This window comes from Phragmites australis, chromosome 2, assembly GCF_958298935.1.
Source record: "Phragmites australis chromosome 2, lpPhrAust1.1, whole genome shotgun sequence".
In the NCBI taxonomy this organism is placed as follows: domain Eukaryota; kingdom Viridiplantae; phylum Streptophyta; class Magnoliopsida; order Poales; family Poaceae; genus Phragmites; species Phragmites australis.
The window spans coordinates 27,562,423-27,579,936 of NC_084922.1; the positions used below are offsets into that span (position 1 = coordinate 27,562,423).

General features: G+C 42.7%; 1 protein-coding gene and 1 pseudogene across 1 annotated transcript; one reads left to right on the plus strand and one right to left on the minus strand.

Moving 5' to 3' along the window:
• LOC133906638 (uncharacterized) lies at nucleotides 1-9,402 on the plus strand (annotated as a pseudogene).
• A 4,819-nt stretch (nucleotides 9,403-14,221) lies between these two features.
• Nucleotides 14,222-15,855, minus strand: LOC133906653 (pre-mRNA-splicing factor CWC21-like). Its single transcript, XM_062348618.1, has 2 exons — nucleotides 15,367-15,855; nucleotides 14,222-14,943 (listed from the first exon to the last, which is right to left on the minus strand). The coding sequence occupies exons 1-2, from the start codon at nucleotides 15,723-15,725 to the stop codon at nucleotides 14,733-14,735; spliced, it is 570 nt and encodes a 189-aa protein (XP_062204602.1). The 5' UTR covers nucleotides 15,726-15,855; the 3' UTR covers nucleotides 14,222-14,732.
• Between the last annotated feature and the right edge of the window lie 1,659 nt (nucleotides 15,856-17,514).

The following is a 17,514-nucleotide window of genomic DNA, read 5'->3' on the forward strand; positions in this document are numbered from 1 at the left end:
CTTGCATTATCAGAACCAATCGCGAGCCGTCCAATCAGCGCGCGCTGGAGATTACGTGGTGCTGGAGCCCGCGCGGCGAGGGTTGGGCGCCTGGGCGTTCGCGGCAGCCCTCCTCGTCCTCCTCGTTGCTGGTGTCATCGTCTCTGGCCTGGGCCTGTACTCCCTGCACCCGCCGCGACGCCTCCCGAGGTGAGCCAGACTCACACCCCCGTGCCCTCCTCTCGTCTCGGCGCCTGCCGAGGATTAATTTGTTGGATGAATGACGTTATCTGAATATGTTCCTTTTGCCTGCTGATTTGATATGGCTGCGCCTCTGAATATAATTTGTTTGTGTTGTTATGAGCGTGATTTGCTTATTAGATCGAAAATCCCGATTAATGCAAATGAAACGTGCATGATTTTTCTAATGATTGCTGGCATTGCTGCGTCTCCTGACTAATAATACAACTACTTGATACACCATATGTAAAATTTGATAACAGTATGCATGTTAGTAATTCGGTGTTTTTTATTGCATACCTGACTACTTGTGTTAGTAATTCTGAATGCTGGTCATGTACTATTGATGTAGAAACTGATTGATTTGGTCTCTGTTTGACCTTCCGTATGCTGCTAGTTTGGTTTTGTCCGTCTGGTATAGGTTAGCACTATTGGTTTTAATATGTTTATCCAAAATTTGTCTTCGTGTTAAGTAATGATTAACTGATAAGATTTAACGAGGAACATGAATTGTTTTCTTTTACATGTTCAGTTCTGGTCGTTTAAGAAGGTTGTTAGACATGTTTCATCGATGTCTTTTCAATGTTCTTGCATTATTGGGTCAGTCCAGCATATGTCTTGTAATAGTCAACCTATCAAGATTTCTTACAATAAACATGTGTTTGTAGTGGGTCAGTCAAGCCTCACACGTAGTTACGCCTTTCATGAACCCAGCTCATCGATGAATTGCAGTAGCTGCTTTTGCTTGATGTTAATGGGCACTATAAGAAATCAAAATTAGGTGTACAGTTTGGTGCTTAGCTGCTTTGCATTTGGATGATGTAACTACCAGATATTAGACTTGTGGAAAAGCCATACTGTGACATGTGACTTTGCAACATGGATTCAAATCAAATATGATTTTAATACGTGTTGATGTTAAAGTTTGTTCAAAGTATAAAAAGAATTATCCAGAACTGTAGTCCTATCGAATTATTGTTATCTTGGTTGCCTTGATCAGTTGATGCAGTAACAAGAGCATGCAATGCTTATGTTTTTTCTCTTCTTCCAACATTGAAGCGGATGTTGAGTGTACAATTGCTGCTGATGCTGAAGAGGCATATTAAGGTGTCAACTAAATCTGTAAGTATATTAAAATCACTGTGCGCTCCCAAAGTGTAACCTAATGATTCTGTGCTATCCTATCCTATAATACTTGCTATTTGTACAATGGTATGCCATTCCAACTGAGTTATACATGTAACATATAATGTCATGATGATTATACATACTTAATTACGTAATTAAAGTCTTGGGATATGACAGGATCTATCATTTTGTAAGAACCAGAACCTTATGTTCATGTTAGAATGATATAGCTACTCTTGAGTTCATCCAATCCCTCTTCTAACTTGCAAATTTCTGTGTGAATCTCTCTCGGGTGTGACATCTCCCGCATCCTCTTAGCCTACTCGGACCCCGATCGCCGCTTCTGCATCCCACCGAACCACCTCCACGACCGCCCCGCTCCTGTGGATGCCTGGCTCCAGTCCCCCGCCCTCAACAACCTCCAGGAGCTTGACTTCTGGGGAGACCGAGCATATGGACATGTTCAAATGTTTTGGCCGCCACCGCCACCTGGGTCTACGTTCTGCTTCTTGGCCACCCTCCGTGTTCTGCAAATGCCACCTCCTAGATAGCTGGTCGAAGCGCTCCACTTCCCCTAGCTCAGCCAGCTCACACTTGAAGAGGTCTGCATCTCGAAGGGCTCACTGCACACCATGATTTCCAGCTGCCCTGCTTTGGAGTGTCTGCTGCTTAATCGCAACTCTGACTTTGCTTGCATCCGAATCAACTCCAATAGCCTCAGAAGCATTGGCGTGGGTGCTAAGTACTATTTTGATACGCCCAGTTTCGGGAACTCATCATCGAGGGTGCACCATGTCTCAAAAGGTTGCTCAATCTTCAAGTTTTTTTTTTAAGGGAAGGTTTATAAACTCTCATAGTGTAGGATCAATCATGCTCTAATAAGCTAATCAGAGGGGTGGATGATTACAGAAATCAAATCCAATGATTAATTCACTCAAATCGAAAATCGATTTAAACTCAGTATTACACTCGTAAAAGATTATACATGCTCTAGTAAAAACAATATAAATAAATATCTGCTGGCCTGATTGCCCTCAAAGTTGGACAGATGAAACTAGATTCCAATACGAAACTAAACCAACAAGAATCAAGTGAATCAGACATACGGATCAAGAATTATGCTAGCCAAAGCTGACTGTATCAACCGGAATCGAGTAGATTAAAACTTAATCAAGTTGACCAAAAGGCTACTCTAGATTAAACCAAAATCACTCAATTTTTTCTCAGATCAAACACTAGATATTCTACCAAAGTTTTGGATGGATTAAACCAAGACGAAACTTGATAGGAATACGAAATTAATCGAAAACCAAAAACAAGTACGCAAAATATAGAACAGAAACAAAATTTCGAATCAACAACTCATCAACTTATGAAACTTGATTTTCATTGCATAGACGAATTTACAAAATACATCTCCAAAGCATCCAACAAATATTTTTACAAAATATCAAACCCTAGACAAATCTACTCTCTAGATCAAAAATCTAAATCTAAATCTAATCACGTTCTTGGCTCTACTTACCCTGATCAAGACCCTCTCAATATATAGCCCTCCAAACAGTCTTTGGTTTAGAAACAACCCAGTCATATCCTACCTGGACACAAACCATACTAAGACATATCCACACATAACCGAATCCAACTCGTGCTCGAGTCCAGCTTAGACTAGCACTCGATTCCTTATGGGACTGGACTCTTCAACCAATCAGGTCATAGCCTGACCTTGCCATGTACTCAAATGACTCCATCATCCGAACACACAATCTGATTGCCCACGACCTCGCGTACGTCTGCTCTTCTCCGCAACGCACCTAGTCGTGCACATGCAACGTTGTCTTCACGTACACTATTCTCAAGCCCAAGCATCCCGCATGACATCCTCGATCACTACGACCTCAGTTACTCTTGAATCTAGTCGTTGAACCTCAGTTCCTCCCTAAACTTAGTTCACTGATTCATCATCAACCACGTTCGCCTTTGAGCAACACCTGCACATGAATCAACAAACAAGTACGGGCACAAGTCCTTCCCAACTTGACTCAAGATCAGTTCACGCAACACTACTCACACGAGTATATTGTATCATTTCTATACTAACACCAGCGTATAAGCATATCTAAGCAGCAACTTAGTAACTCATGAACATTATCCTAATATAATTAAGCTAAATCACTTTGCTCTGCCAATTTCATCATCCAAATCAATTTTTTATCACATGATCTCACACAAAGTCACATCAAGATGATACAACATTTAAGAGTTCACCCTCAGTCTTTGTATAAGGATGCACATAGCCAAATGAAAGGAACAAAAAACAAGAACAAAACTCTAACAAAAGAGAACATTGCTTCAAAGTGCTGACTATGGTGGTAGAGCTTCAATGCGAAGATTAGAGTGCCACCCAAACTAGGTATAGAGCTCCCTAGCCACTCGCTCCAAGTGTGCACATCCAGAAGTAATGAATTGGTGATGTTCCTATCGTTGCAGCATCGATCACATATGGAGTAATTGTGTATAGGTAAAAATAATTTGCACGGGAGAAGAATGTTTTCTTTTGTTAAAGAGAATGTCGTTCCTACATAACTATAGCGACCAACAAAAGGCAGCAGCCACCATCAGAATAATAGCTTTCAAATTTTTACTAAGACCACGTAGCCAATTTCCAAACATGTTTGGTATACTTCATGGTTGGTATAGATTTGAGCCACCTGGACTATAAAACCATGCGGAACGTGTAAAGCGACATTCAAAGAAGAGATGTGTAATCGTCTCTGATTTGTGACAAAAGCAGCACTTCTGATTGCCTTGCCATTGTCTTTTAATTAGATTATCCTTTATTAATAGTACTCCTTTGCGTACGTACCAAAGGAAGATCTTAATTTTTAAAGAAAAATTTAGTTTCCACATCTGTTTGTGCTGGGTAAGTTGATCGTTGTGAGCGAGTGCTCTATAGTGTGAGTTGACAGAGAATCTTCTCGACTGGTTTAAGTGCCATCAAAACTCATCTCGTTCTTCAATCAAGTTGATGTTTTTCAGGCGAGACAAGAGATCATTGCACGTTATTTGTTTAGGGCAAATCAGGTCCCTTTTGAAGGTGATTATTGGTGGAAAAGCCTGCAAAATGGTAGCCACTGTGTCTTGTTTGTTTCATACTATGCTATAAATTTCTAGGTATTGGTTTCTTAACGGCAAATTTCCCAACCAACTATCTTCCCAAAGTTTGATTTCCGACCCATCTTTAATATTAAAGGAGTCATACCGGAAAATGGTATGATTTACTTTCATTAAGCCGGACCAAAAGTGAGAATCACTTGGTTTCCTTTCCACTTGAGAAAGTGGTTTAGATCCTAGATATTTGTTTCAAATGAGGTCTTGCCACACCCCCTCTTCAATGAGTAATTTGTACAACCATTTGCAAAGGAGAGAAATATTTTGGATATCCATGTCCATAATACCTAAACCCCCTTGTCATTTGGGTTGGCACAAGACTTTCCATTTACTCAAGCAGTATTTCTTTTTATGACTATAACTTTGCCAAAAAAATTGTATTAAAAGTAGTCAAGTCTTTTTAGAACTCCTATTGAAATTAAGAAAAAGGACAACATGTATGTGAGAAGACTGCTTAGTATCATAACCGAGTTAAGAAGTACGAATCTGCCCCCTGCTGTCAAGTATTTACCTTTCCAACTGCTTAGTCTTTTTTCAAAACATTCCTCTACTGCTTTCCAGACAGAGTTCCTTAGCTTATGGTAATGTATCGGGATCCCTAGATATCACAAAGGTAACTCACCTTTAGCGCAACCAAAGATATCCATATACTAATCAGCATGATCCTTATCAGCATGATCCTTTGCCGTGCTAAAGAAACACTATTCACTTTTGTGAAAGTTTATTTTTAGGCCAGAGAGTTGTTCAAAGGCGCATAACAAAAGCTTTTAAGTTTTTTGCTTTTTCGAGATCATGTGTCATCAGCATATTAGAGGATTGAAAGTCTATTATCTACCAGGTGAGACACAATATCATCAATTTGACCAATGTTTTTGGCTCTCTCAAATAAGACTGCTAACATATTTGCGACAATATTAAAAAAAATCAGAGAGGGAGGGTCTCCTTGTTTAGGCCTTTTTTTGTTTGAAAGTACCGACCGGTTTTATCATTGACCTTAATTGCTAAACTTCTCCCAGTAATGAAAGTTTCTAACCATGAGCACATTTAGGCGAGAAACCTTTCATATGTAGGGTCTGTAGCAAAAATGACCACTTCACTTTGTCGTATGCCTTCTCAAAATCAATTTTAAGAAGAACCTCATTCATCTTTTTTCTATGGAGTTCATGCATGATCTCATGCAGTATGGCCACTCCTTCTAGGATGTTACGGACACGCATGAACACAGTTTGTGTTGGTCAGATTATTCTGTCTGTGACACTATTTACTCATTTAGTGGCCACCTTTGTGAAGATTTTGAAGCTTACATTCAGCAGACATATGGGTCTATATTATTGTATTATGTAAGCGTCTTTTAATTTTGGTATGAGTGTAATTTCTCCAAAATTAAGGCTATGTAGTGGCAAATTTTCAGAATGCAATTCATGAAACAATGCCATCACATCATCTTTGATGACATCTCAGAATGTCCGGTAGAATTCTGCTGGAAAGCCATTCAGACCATAGGATTTATTGTGTTCCATTTGAAAAATCGCATTTCGTACTTCACTTTTGAGAATGGGGCTGTTAGAATTTCATTTTCATTATTTGTTACCTGAGTGATATCATCCGTCCATGACTCCCTCATGGAAAAGTGATTGTACACGAGCGGGCCAAATAACTTCTTGTAGTAATTTTTCACGTATTCTTTTATCTGAGGTTCCCTCTCAATTCTTCCTTAGTCTTGATCCAAGCCGAAGATACGTTGTTTCCTATGTTTGCCATTTGTGACCATCTGGAAAAATGTGTATTATTGTCTCCTTCGAGGATATTGTTAATTTTGGCCCATTGGTACCATTTTGTTTCCTTTTCATGAAGAAATTTTACTAGTTTTTCATTTGCTTTGCTCTTAAGGTCAATCTCTGTATTGGTTAAGATGCGTGTTTTCGATATCTTATCCAATTTATCGATAATCGCCAGGAGTTCATTCTTTTCTTATTTATAAGTCCCGCTAGTGTGCTTGGCCCACCCTCTTAGGTAGCGCCTTAGCGAACTGATTCTTTTTTTGTCCACTTTTGTGTGGGAGACCATCCATTGAACAGTTGTTGCCAAATATGGCTTACTCTATCTACGAACCCCTCCTGATTTAGCCATCCCAGTTCGAACTTGAAGTGTTTGCATCCCACTGGTGGAACCGAGTCTCTAGTATCCAACAAGATAGGAGTATGGTCAGACACTTCGGTTTGTTCAAGGGCATGGACATTGGCTAGTGGGTATTTTAACTCCCACTTGGTATTCATTAAGACTCAATCTAATTTCTCAAAAGTAGGGTTTGAAGTATTGTTAGACTAGGAATATTGCCTACCGAATAGGTCAGTAGTCATTAAGACTCGATCTAATTTCTCAAAAGTAGGATTTAAAGTATTGTTAGACTAGGAATATTGCCTACCGAATAGGTCAATCTCTCTTAAATCCAACTGTCAATGACTACATTGAACAAGAAAGGCCACCGGTTGGAGAACCTATTATTATTTTTCTCCTATTGATATCTTAAAATATTAAAGTCCCCCCCCCTCCACCATTAGCATGTGATGTGGGTTATCACGACAAATGTTCACCGGCTCTTCAAGGAAACTGGATTTGTGATATGTTTGGGTTGGTCCATATACTGCTATGAGGGCCACATGAAAGAGTCTGCTTTATTTCAAAGATGACATTTCACTGAAAATTCACCATCTGAAATAGCAGCAACCTCAAATGTATTTGTATTAACCCCCATGAGTATACCACCCAATCTGTTGTGGGGAGGTAAGCAATGCCATGATATATCCAAACCACTAGATAGTCGATTAAGAAGGTCAATTCCTACCTCCCTTTTCCTGGATTTAAGCAAGGCAATAAAATCAAATTTGTTATCACGAACACATTCTGATATGTACCAGTATTTAGCCAAGTCACTAAAACATCTGCTATTCCAGAAGACACCTTTCATAAGACTTTAGTTCGATTATTTGTTTTATTTCCTTTTTGCAGCAATCGCTTTTGGCTGCTTTTCTTTTTGGAGAGATGTGGCTTGGATTATTGAGGAGCAGCTTTAATGTACAAAATTAAGCTACCCAACTCCACCTCATCCACATCTACTTCGGTGATCTCATTCACCAAGTGAGAAAGTAGAGGATCATCCAAAGCGGCCTCCAACTCATCATCACTAGATTCAATAATAAGATCAATAGATTCATTTTTATTATTTTATCTAGATGTTAAAGATTGATCCTTCACACTATCCATCACCATGTGCTTTAGGGAATTAATGGAAATTTCAATCTCCTTATCACTGTTGCCCATCGATATACCAAGAGTGCTAACTTTAGAGTAAAAGGGCAGGCTTGAATCTTGAGGCGTACCTGGTGAGGTAGTGAAGGTATTTGTTGGCGTACCCGAAGGGATACTTGTAAAAGTACTCGGCGTTTTTGAACTTTGGTGTTTGTGGAAGAGGGCCATCGATGAACTCCGCGTGAGGATTCTAGGTTTGTGGCCGCCGTGCGCCTCATACCGTGGGCCAAAGAATCCTCGTCCGAAGCCGATGTTCTGTTAGCCGAGGGCACCCCAAAAGAACGTTTTTACTGTTTACCAAATATTGTAGCACTAAATCTGAACTGTTCATATATGATCCAATGGCTCAGATCCACTTAAAGTCACTGACTTCACATATGAGTGAAGTCAGATGATCTCAATCCGCAGTAGTGAGGGCCGGACTCCTCGGTCGCCTGCTAAAGGGCGTGACTGCAACGAGTCACGACCCAGCATCAGGCCCCGAAGGCTGAAATTGTTCGAAACCCCATGTGAACCCATCTGAGCTTAGAGACAACATTATTTGTATTCTGCCAATTATTTCTAACATTGGTGTTTTTTGATTTCTTGTTGAAATGATCGTGATGATGACCCTGGTTGTCATTATCATCTAACAAGTCATCCTCATCAAGATCATGCTCAATCTTCAAGTAGATGTGGTCCTCTTTGTATCTGTAATCAAGGCGCCTAAACTGGAGACTTTATGCTGTCTTACTGATCCCTCCGCACTCGTGTTTGGCGGCACAGCTATTCAGGTAGCTGCAGCATTCTTGTTTCTTGCCTTCTCAAGGCTTCTAAGCTGCATCTCTGCCACGGTGTAATTTCCTATCATCTGCTTTTGCATATGGTCTAATCCTTTGTTCCATGCTTGATTAAGGGAGTGCACGTTGTTAGCTTGACGACGGTGGTGCACAGTGTCAAGATTTTAGCTACCACTCAACAACTTATTAATCTGGATATGATTATTGACTTGATGAAATGGTTCGAGTGCTTGGAGAAGTTGTACCAAAAGGTAACAGTTCTTCAGTAGTACTTTGGAATGTTCAGATGCTATTTTGATTGACCTACTGTTACGGTAATCCTTGTACCGTTGTGGCTGATTTTTTTGTGTGTGTGTCCATTCTCAGTGTTGTACATCAGGGGGAAAGAATATGTGGCATCGTAAACGTAAACACAGGAATCTTATCAAATGCCCTGACATCCGTCTCAAGACAATAGTGTTGGAGCCTTGGGGCAACTCAGAAGTTAACTTTGCCTCGTTCTTTGTACTGAATGCAAGAGAGTTAAGAGTTAATGAGTCTTGGGGTTGGAAGCAGCAATCACAATGAGGCGTCTTTTGCAAAACAGCGCAAGATGCTTCAGATGGAGAAAAGAGCTTCAAGAGGTGTTCGGTTAGATTTTACAGCGGAGATATGTCCTCATGATCTTCTACACGTCAACCATGTCCGTGATTTATCTGTAACCGATCCCTTTGCATGTAGATGTTGAAATTGGCTTTTTGTATTATTGTGTTCTTGCACGTGTCACTTTTTGCTTAGTCCAAACAATTATGTCTTATGTTTGTCGTGTTTGAATACTACAGTAGCCAGAACCTTGGGATATCTAAGCAAAACATACTCCTTGTTAGTTTTATGATATACTTGATAATGCTACAAGTACTGAAGTATAGATGCTCAATTTGATTTTCCACTGGCACTTCACTTGAAGGTTTTCATACATCATATGCACCTCCCTGATCTGATCATATGACGTCCGATCTACAAGTCTCTATGTGTAAAAAGTTCAGCTACGTAGGCATTTTTATTTGGAAGTATGAATGCAAGCAACCACATCAGATTTTTTTTCATTTAGTATACATGTTGGTTTTCTAACTTACTTTCCCAAGAAATAGTGTGATCTTTTTTCATGTATCACCTTATAAATAAAGTGCATCCTCAACTTGAATTTTTTTGCCAGCTAAGATTCCTAAGCATCAAGCTTATCAGTTCTTGTACCTGCTTACATAGGTCCATCGCATAAGTAACAGACGCGTCACCTTCGGTGCTCAAGTGGAGCTCCTAATCTAGCATTATAGTGCGGCAGAAGGATTATTTCATGAGAAAGATTTTCACAAAATTGTTCCTTAGCCTGGCATGCTGCCTTGGTCAGGAAAAAAGTTTGCTCATTTATCCAATCCTTTGGGAATTTTAACTTCTCAGATCTAGCTTTATACATATCATGACAATTATTGTACTTTTTATGTACATCTTGAGTCCTTCGCAGCTTTTAGAAATTGTCTTATGTATATTATACATATGCATAGATCTAGTCTCATCATATATAGATATTATCATAATCCAACTTTTACAGTGATGTGGTTGACCCTGTAACTTAAGTAGGACAAGCGAGGCATTCCTCTATCTATACTAATAGTTTGCCTCTCATACTTGCAGATAATATTTTCCTTTTCTAATATAATTACGTAATCTGATATTAAAATTATGCAGATCAAATATATTTATTTGTGAATTAGACCCACCTTTTGTGCATTTTCTTTGCTGCAAGGGTGATCTACCTGTCTATCACATATCACATTCAGGCAAATTTGCTATGGGACACTTACAATCGTTATTCTTTGCTACTGGACACCGCCTCTGTTAAAATAGTCTCTTCTCAGATCTGAGGTGAGAGGGTGGGCGAATAGACCATTTGCTGTTGAGCATTGAAGGAGCGTAAGGGTGTGTTTGGTTAACTGTACGAGATCTCATATAGCTGTATTGTATATGTCGGATTCCTCCTTTGGGGTCACCTCGTGTAGCTTATACCAGTCACTGGATCAGTAGCTGGTACACACGAATTCCAACATAAGTAGACATCACAGACATACATCGATTAAATACGATAATAGGGTACAACACAGAGTTCATTACAATAAAGACCAGTAGGTATAAATTAACAAACCATCACAGCATAACGGAAACGATGCAAAAGCGACCCATGCCCTATAGGCAGCTTGAGTGCAGACGAAACCAGCTTCTCTAATCTTCATCTTCTCTTTCGACGAAGTCGACCTCTGGATCATCTGGGTCCACAATTAGCAAGTGTGAGTACAGTACATAAGGTACTCAGCAAGTCCTACCTCAAGGGGGGATATTAGATGCTTATAGGTAGATCAAGGATAACGTTGTAGAGTCTTTTAGATTTTACGGAAAGCTAATTTTGTTGATGCAAGGTTCATTTTGCAAAGACTACCTTTAATAAAAAACATTCCCGAAGATAACACGTAAGTAGAGCTTATGGGGGTTGATGGCCCTGGGGGAGATATTTCCATCCCGCCAGTTCTCACAAGTCTTTTGCTGGTGGACACACAGTTCAGGAGGCTTAGGGCACAAAGCTAAAACCCTTCTTTTCGAAAATACGGGCACACAGCTCACTCACACACCAAGGAGATACTCACGCCGAAAAGCTAATCATTGTGACCAAACCATAGCATGTCCTTGACTGAGGACATGGCTATTCGGATAGGTTTAACACTCTACAGAGGTTGTACACTTTACCCACAAAATATACACAGGCTCCCACCTTAGCAACTGGTGGAGCTGTCATAACGAGACACAACAACCTCACAATGTAGTCACAGTATCCATCCATGAGGCACTAAGATACCAGGGGCTTTAGAAGATCCACAGGAAGGACCACTTAGCAATCCCAAAGCTTTGACATAGCCTTAACAATATCACCAGCCGAACCTTGGGCTACGTACCACCTAAGTCTTCTCCTGGTCCCCATTGCTACTACCGGCCTCCAGGTGGGTACCAAACTAAGTCAGAGGGGTTAGGTCAAGTCCTGCTCATTTAGGCCATATGGTTGTATGAGTAGATACTAGGTGAGATGTCACAGCGAACCGGTCCCTATACGACTGAGGCAAGAGTCTCCCAGCAAGAACACCACAAAGGCGAACCTTGCTCCAAGGTAGTTCCTACCCTTGTGGGGTACCTTACTCACCCTCATCAACACTACTCTAGAGCTTTCCCAAGAACACAAGTTTTACACACACATGCACCAAACACACATCACTTCATATTTTTTAAAAGCATGATTAACATATGTAAATAATCTAGTTCTTTCTTTTGAGCAAAGCAATCCTAAGCATACTAGTAAATAAGCATTCATCCAAACAACCATTATACTTGATGTTGGGAACCTTCTAGGGTTTCAACAGAATAAAGGTAACAATAACAAGGCATGGAATAAACAAGCTAGATCATAACTATTCTAGCATTTCTTTAAAATCACAACTATTAATTTAATCATGCATACTCCTATTGTTTGAAACAATGGCTCTACAGGTTGTATTTAAAAATATATGATCAACGGTTGTAGGACTTGCCTTCGTTGAAGTCCTCGTCTACTCCTTCTTCAAACTTTGAATCCTCGGGGTCTTCCTCGAATGCTCCTTCCTCTAATAATCGCAACAACGACAGAGGCGTACACGATCAATCAAATGGTTAAAACAATAACTAAACAATTTATAAAAATTATGAAATTGACATGGTTGGGTAGATCTCGAATTTAGATGAATATCGGTGGAAGAATCATTGAAAACAGAGTTAGGACGGAGGAGAAACGGGCTTCGAAAATTTTGCCGGGAGAGAAATTCAGAAAAAAGAAAAAGGAGGGAATATTTCTAGAATATTCTGTTTGGGTCGGCTCAGGACTCGACTCACGGCTCGACTCTCGGCTCAGGCTCAGGCTCGAGTTTCACGGCTCAGCGGCTCGGGTCATTTTTAGGCTTTGCTCGGGCTCAGCTCTGGGACCCACTTGTCAGCTGCGGAGAGAGAGGGATATAAAAGAGAGAGGGGGGAGGAGGGCCAACCCAGCTCTTGGCTCTTCCCGACGGGAGGACGAGGGGGAGGGGGAGGGTGACCGGGCGGTGGCGGTGGGCCTTGTCGGCCGGATTCGGTTGGCGGGCGGCCGGGGCGGCAGCCCGGCGACAGGGAGGCGGCGGCCCGGCGGCAGGGAAGCGACGGCCGACCGCAGGGAGGCGGTGGCCCGGTGTCGGGAGGGCGGCGGCCGGCTACGGGAGGGCGACGGTCGGCGATCGGAGGCTCAGGTACGCCTACAGGGGAGGGAAAAGGAGAGAGGGAGAGGGAGAGGGAGAGAAGAGGGTCGGGGGGGCTCACCGACGGCGATGGCGCTCGGAGGGAGGCGGCGGAGTCACGGGGAGAGAGAGTGGATGTGGGAAGGGGATGGGGAGAGGAGTCTGCACTGTTCACCCTTTATATAGAGGCGGAGACGAGACTGCGCGGGGCGCGAGGCGGCTGCACGGGGCGCGAGGCGGTACGGGGCGCGAGGACTGCTGGCGCGGCGCTGGCAGGCGGCGGGGTCATGGGAGGGGACGGGAGAGACGGAAGAGAGAGGAAGAAGAGAGAGAAAGGGGGAGAAAGGGGAAGAAAAAATTAGGGATTTGACAGTATATCCTGGATGAGGGGAAGCAGGATGGGGGAGCTGTATATTTTAGAAAAGAAGAGTGTTTGGTTGGTTGGATGAGCGGATGCAGGTTGAATTTAAATTTGTGTTTGGTAGACTGAATCTGAGACCGCATGAGGGGGTCACTGCCGCTGACAAGTGGGCCTAGTGCTACAGTACCTGCATCCAACGAGCTTGCATGCCAGTGAAGCCTGAATCGACCGCACGAGCGGATGCAGCATCTAGCCGTATATTTGCACAAGCGGATGCAACGCTGCATCAGTCCCGCATCCAACCAAACGTAGCTCTCCGACGATTTGTACGCACGAGCTGATGCTGTACAGGCGGAGCACCCCATCCAAACACACCCTAACTGGTTGTGTGCAACCAGATAGCCTGATTCCGGCTCAGGTTTGGACTTAGCCTGTTCCTTATCTTCTCGCCTCAGTGATGGGGCACTCCATCTGCTGCCCGGAAGTATAGCCACCTCTTCCTTACTGAGGAAGTTGAAGTTGCTGACAGTTCAAGAGCAGCTGAATACAGATTTATTAGCAGGAGATATTTCAAAGTGTTGGTCGCTGATTTTTTTATACTGATTTATTAGTAGGAAATATAACAAAGCGGAGGTAACACATGAACCTGAATTGTTACAAAAAAAAAATTCTTATACCACGTCTGTTATGAGTCATTCTGCAAATGTTGACATGATGGAAATAACAAAATGATCGAGAATTTTTAAGTCAATCTAGTTACTAAAATCGAGTCATTTATATACAAAAGTTGTCTGAGAAGTAGTTGTTTCATGCTGTAACTCTACATCTTTTCCAACTAAAACTTGGCAAGGATAGCGATTTGAGCCACAGCACAGCGATCGAGCTGAATGAAGCACATAGAGTTTCAAAATTGAGGGTCGGGACAAATATCAAAATACAACAAACCAGAGGTATCCTTTTTAACTTCAACACCATCGGTACTGATACAGTGCCAGTCATAATTTATAGCGCCATTCTGGGAAATGCTACTCGTATGCTTGCAATTGGTAAAGCGCTACTCTGCGTTTTCTTTTTCTCTCTCCCCCATAAGGTCCTTACCACTGTGAGTATGTTCTCCCTACTGGCCTATTGTGCCTCTCGCTTCTCAGTTTACCATATTGAACCTCACTCCTCACAAAAATACAAGCCATGGGGCTTTCTTCTCGGCTAAATCAAAACAATTGCATACTACTGACATTTATTAAATTAGTCTACTTTAGGTGTCTTCTAGCCTTAAGGTCTCATGTAAGTACACTAAGAAACTCTTCTGCATCTTCTTGTTCTTGGTGTCAAGATCATGTTGTGTATCTGAATCATACCCGTGCTTACTCTTCGCAAAACTTTTGTCACAATCCTGTCCATCATTCCCTGCTTCCGTCTTGCCTTCTTTGCATGTTTTCCTCCATCCTATAAACCCTTTAAAGTCTTGCTGTCTTTATGCCCATCAGTATCCAACTCTTCATCAGAACACTTCCCAGGAACAAGCTCTCCAGGCTCCATAACACTTTCTGCACCCATCTTGTGGGCATCCTCATCGTCTGGCCCAAGAGCAGCCCTCAGACTCTCAAGCTGCTTCTCCTTCCGTGCCGCGGCATGGTGGCTCTGCCTGTCTGTGAACCTGAGAGAAGGACTCGCCATCTTGTCAGGAACAAATGGAGTACCATATACAAGCAGAACAACAGACAAATGAGCATATAAGCTGCTGAAATAATGAGACACACACACATGTACACAAATTTGAGTACCATCTGGTCAGAAATGATAATTGTACAGCACAACAGATAACAAATGAATGAACATAAGCTACAAAACGCAGATAGAACCGAACTTTGAGCGACAATTTCACTTCAAAGATGACACAATATCAGAAAACTAAATCAAGATTATATAATTGGAAACCCTACATGAAGGTACAATGTTACTACAAGTATTTGCCATCTGCCATCCTCTGCAGCAATAAGCAATCCCACACGAAATGAGATAAACTGCCGATAACAAAAGGGAAACACATTACTAAGAAGGAATTTCTCACGGCCCATACCCTTTGCCCTGGAGAGGTGGTCGGCCTTCCTCCTCCGCCGCCGCAGCCGCCGCCTCAATCTCGGAGGCCTTGCGCACCTCCACGACGCGCTCCTCGATCTCGCCCTCCGTGTAGCCCTGCTCCTCGAGCGCATCCCTCAGCACGAGCAGCCGCAGCTCCACCTGCCGCTTCCGGTCGTGCTCGAGGATGTCCTTGCTCGGCTTCCGCAACCCGCCGGCGGCGTCTCCGGGACCAGGGGGTCCGCTTCCGCCGGCCGCGGAGGAGGAGGAGGGCCGGTGCTTGACAAGGAACTTGCTCGCCTGGACGTGCCCGCTCGTGCCGGACCCCCGCGGGGTCTGCAGCCCGATACCGTTGTACATGGCGGCGGCGGCGGAGAAATCCTAGGTTCGCGCGAATCAGATCCCCAATTTGAGACGACGGGCTGAGGCCGTGTCGCCCTGAGGACTGTGGAGGAAGAGAGGAGCTGGCCCGTGGGCGTGATTTTATTCTGGTCGTGGCCTCGTGGGGGCTCACTGAGTCCGAGTCGGTTCCGCTCGGTCTTTTCTTTCTTTATTTTTTTAGATGTTTATTTTTAAAAAATCCTGCAGGTAGGACTAGGACGGGTTAAAAAAACCCGTCCGTCACCAAACACTAACCATAGGTCAAAACCAGTACCCGTAATTGTTAATAGGTAGAAATTTGTACCTGCACCAGCCGGGTCTCATATAACATCAAATTAAAGATGAATCAGCTTGATTATCTTTGCTATTTAAAATAATAATTAGAAGAAAATGAACTTGATTTTGTCACTGTCATACGTATACTTACTCTGTGCCAGGATGGCAAACCTTCCGATGAGGAGCACGAAGACAAGCTCTCCTGCTCTGTCCTTCATATTGTGATTTGCCCTGTATGCGTCGTCCTTTATAGACGCTGACGGATTTGTCGATGCCCTTCTCCTCTCTCCATCAGCGGTATTTAGAGACGCTGACGAAGCTGTTGGCTTCGATTAGGTACTTGTCTTTTACCGTGACAAGCTAAGTAGTATAAATAAGCTAGTTTTAATAACATGTTCATATGTACCACACCGGAAGTGTGTATACACTAATGGCTTCAATCCATGGCCAAAAAGGAAAACAATGGCTTCAGTTATATGCTTATCTCTACCAAAAAAAAGAAGAAGAGGCATATATGATGTGAATGCATATCTATGCTTTAATTTCCACATAGTTAAATGGTGCCGATGCATATCTCACTTTATTGGCATCCTTCGTTTGAGAGCAGATCTGCTCAAATGGGTTATGTCTACTAGACCGGTCCGAGATCTGCCACTGTAGACATAGTCTAGACATGGTACGGTTCAACTATAGCTAGGCTGGGTCAGCACGGTGCGGTGCGACGGGGTCGTACCAGCACGGCACAGCCCGGCTGGTACAGGCCGGCACGGCACAGCTCGATCGGGCATTACCTGGCCCGACACACCATCGATTCGTGCGTCACGACTGGCCTGGCTAGGCACAGCATGGCCCGGGACAAATAGCAACTCATGCGACACGGCTGGTCCGGCTAGGCATGCGGCGGCATGACTGGCCCGGCCTAGCACAACACGCCAATGGGTGACGCGGCACGCGACGACACTGCCGGCCCTACCTGCACGGCACGCTAGCGGCCGGCGCTAGCCGTTGGGAGTGGGGTTGACATGGCCAGAGCATTGGTGACACACAAAAGCACGCGGGGGCATATCGGCTAACAGGTTGAATGGGCTACGCCCGGTCGTTTAACTCGTTAACCCGAATTTTATTAATTTTGTAGCCATTTTGTGATCGTTGGGGGCTCCAAAAAATTTATTTTTTGCAAAAATTATTATTTTTCACCTATAAATAGAGCACCACCCTGTCATTCCATTTCACACCAACAACATCATTTCCTCTCATGTTTCCTCCACTCATTCTTATCTAAAATTTCTTGAGAATTTGTGAAATTATGAAATTTGGCAAAATTAGTTTGAATTGTTGCTAAAAATCTAAGAAATTTTAACATTGTCATCCTGCTATCTTGAAGAAATCTTAGTGATTTTTTGCATCGTTGTTCTTTATTGTTTCTTCCCGTCTCTTGTTTTATTATTTGATTATTTATAACTCTAAATATTTGAATTATTTGTAGTGCTAT

Coding starts and splice junctions, on each gene's coding strand:
- LOC133906653 (XM_062348618.1), bottom strand. CDS start 15,725: ATGTACAACGGTATCGGGCTGCAGACCCCGCGGGGGTCCGGCACGAGC. Junction 14,944..15,366: donor CCACCTCTCCAGGGCAAAGG/GTATGGGCCGTG, acceptor TCCTTCTCTCAG/GTTCACAGACAGGCAGAGCC.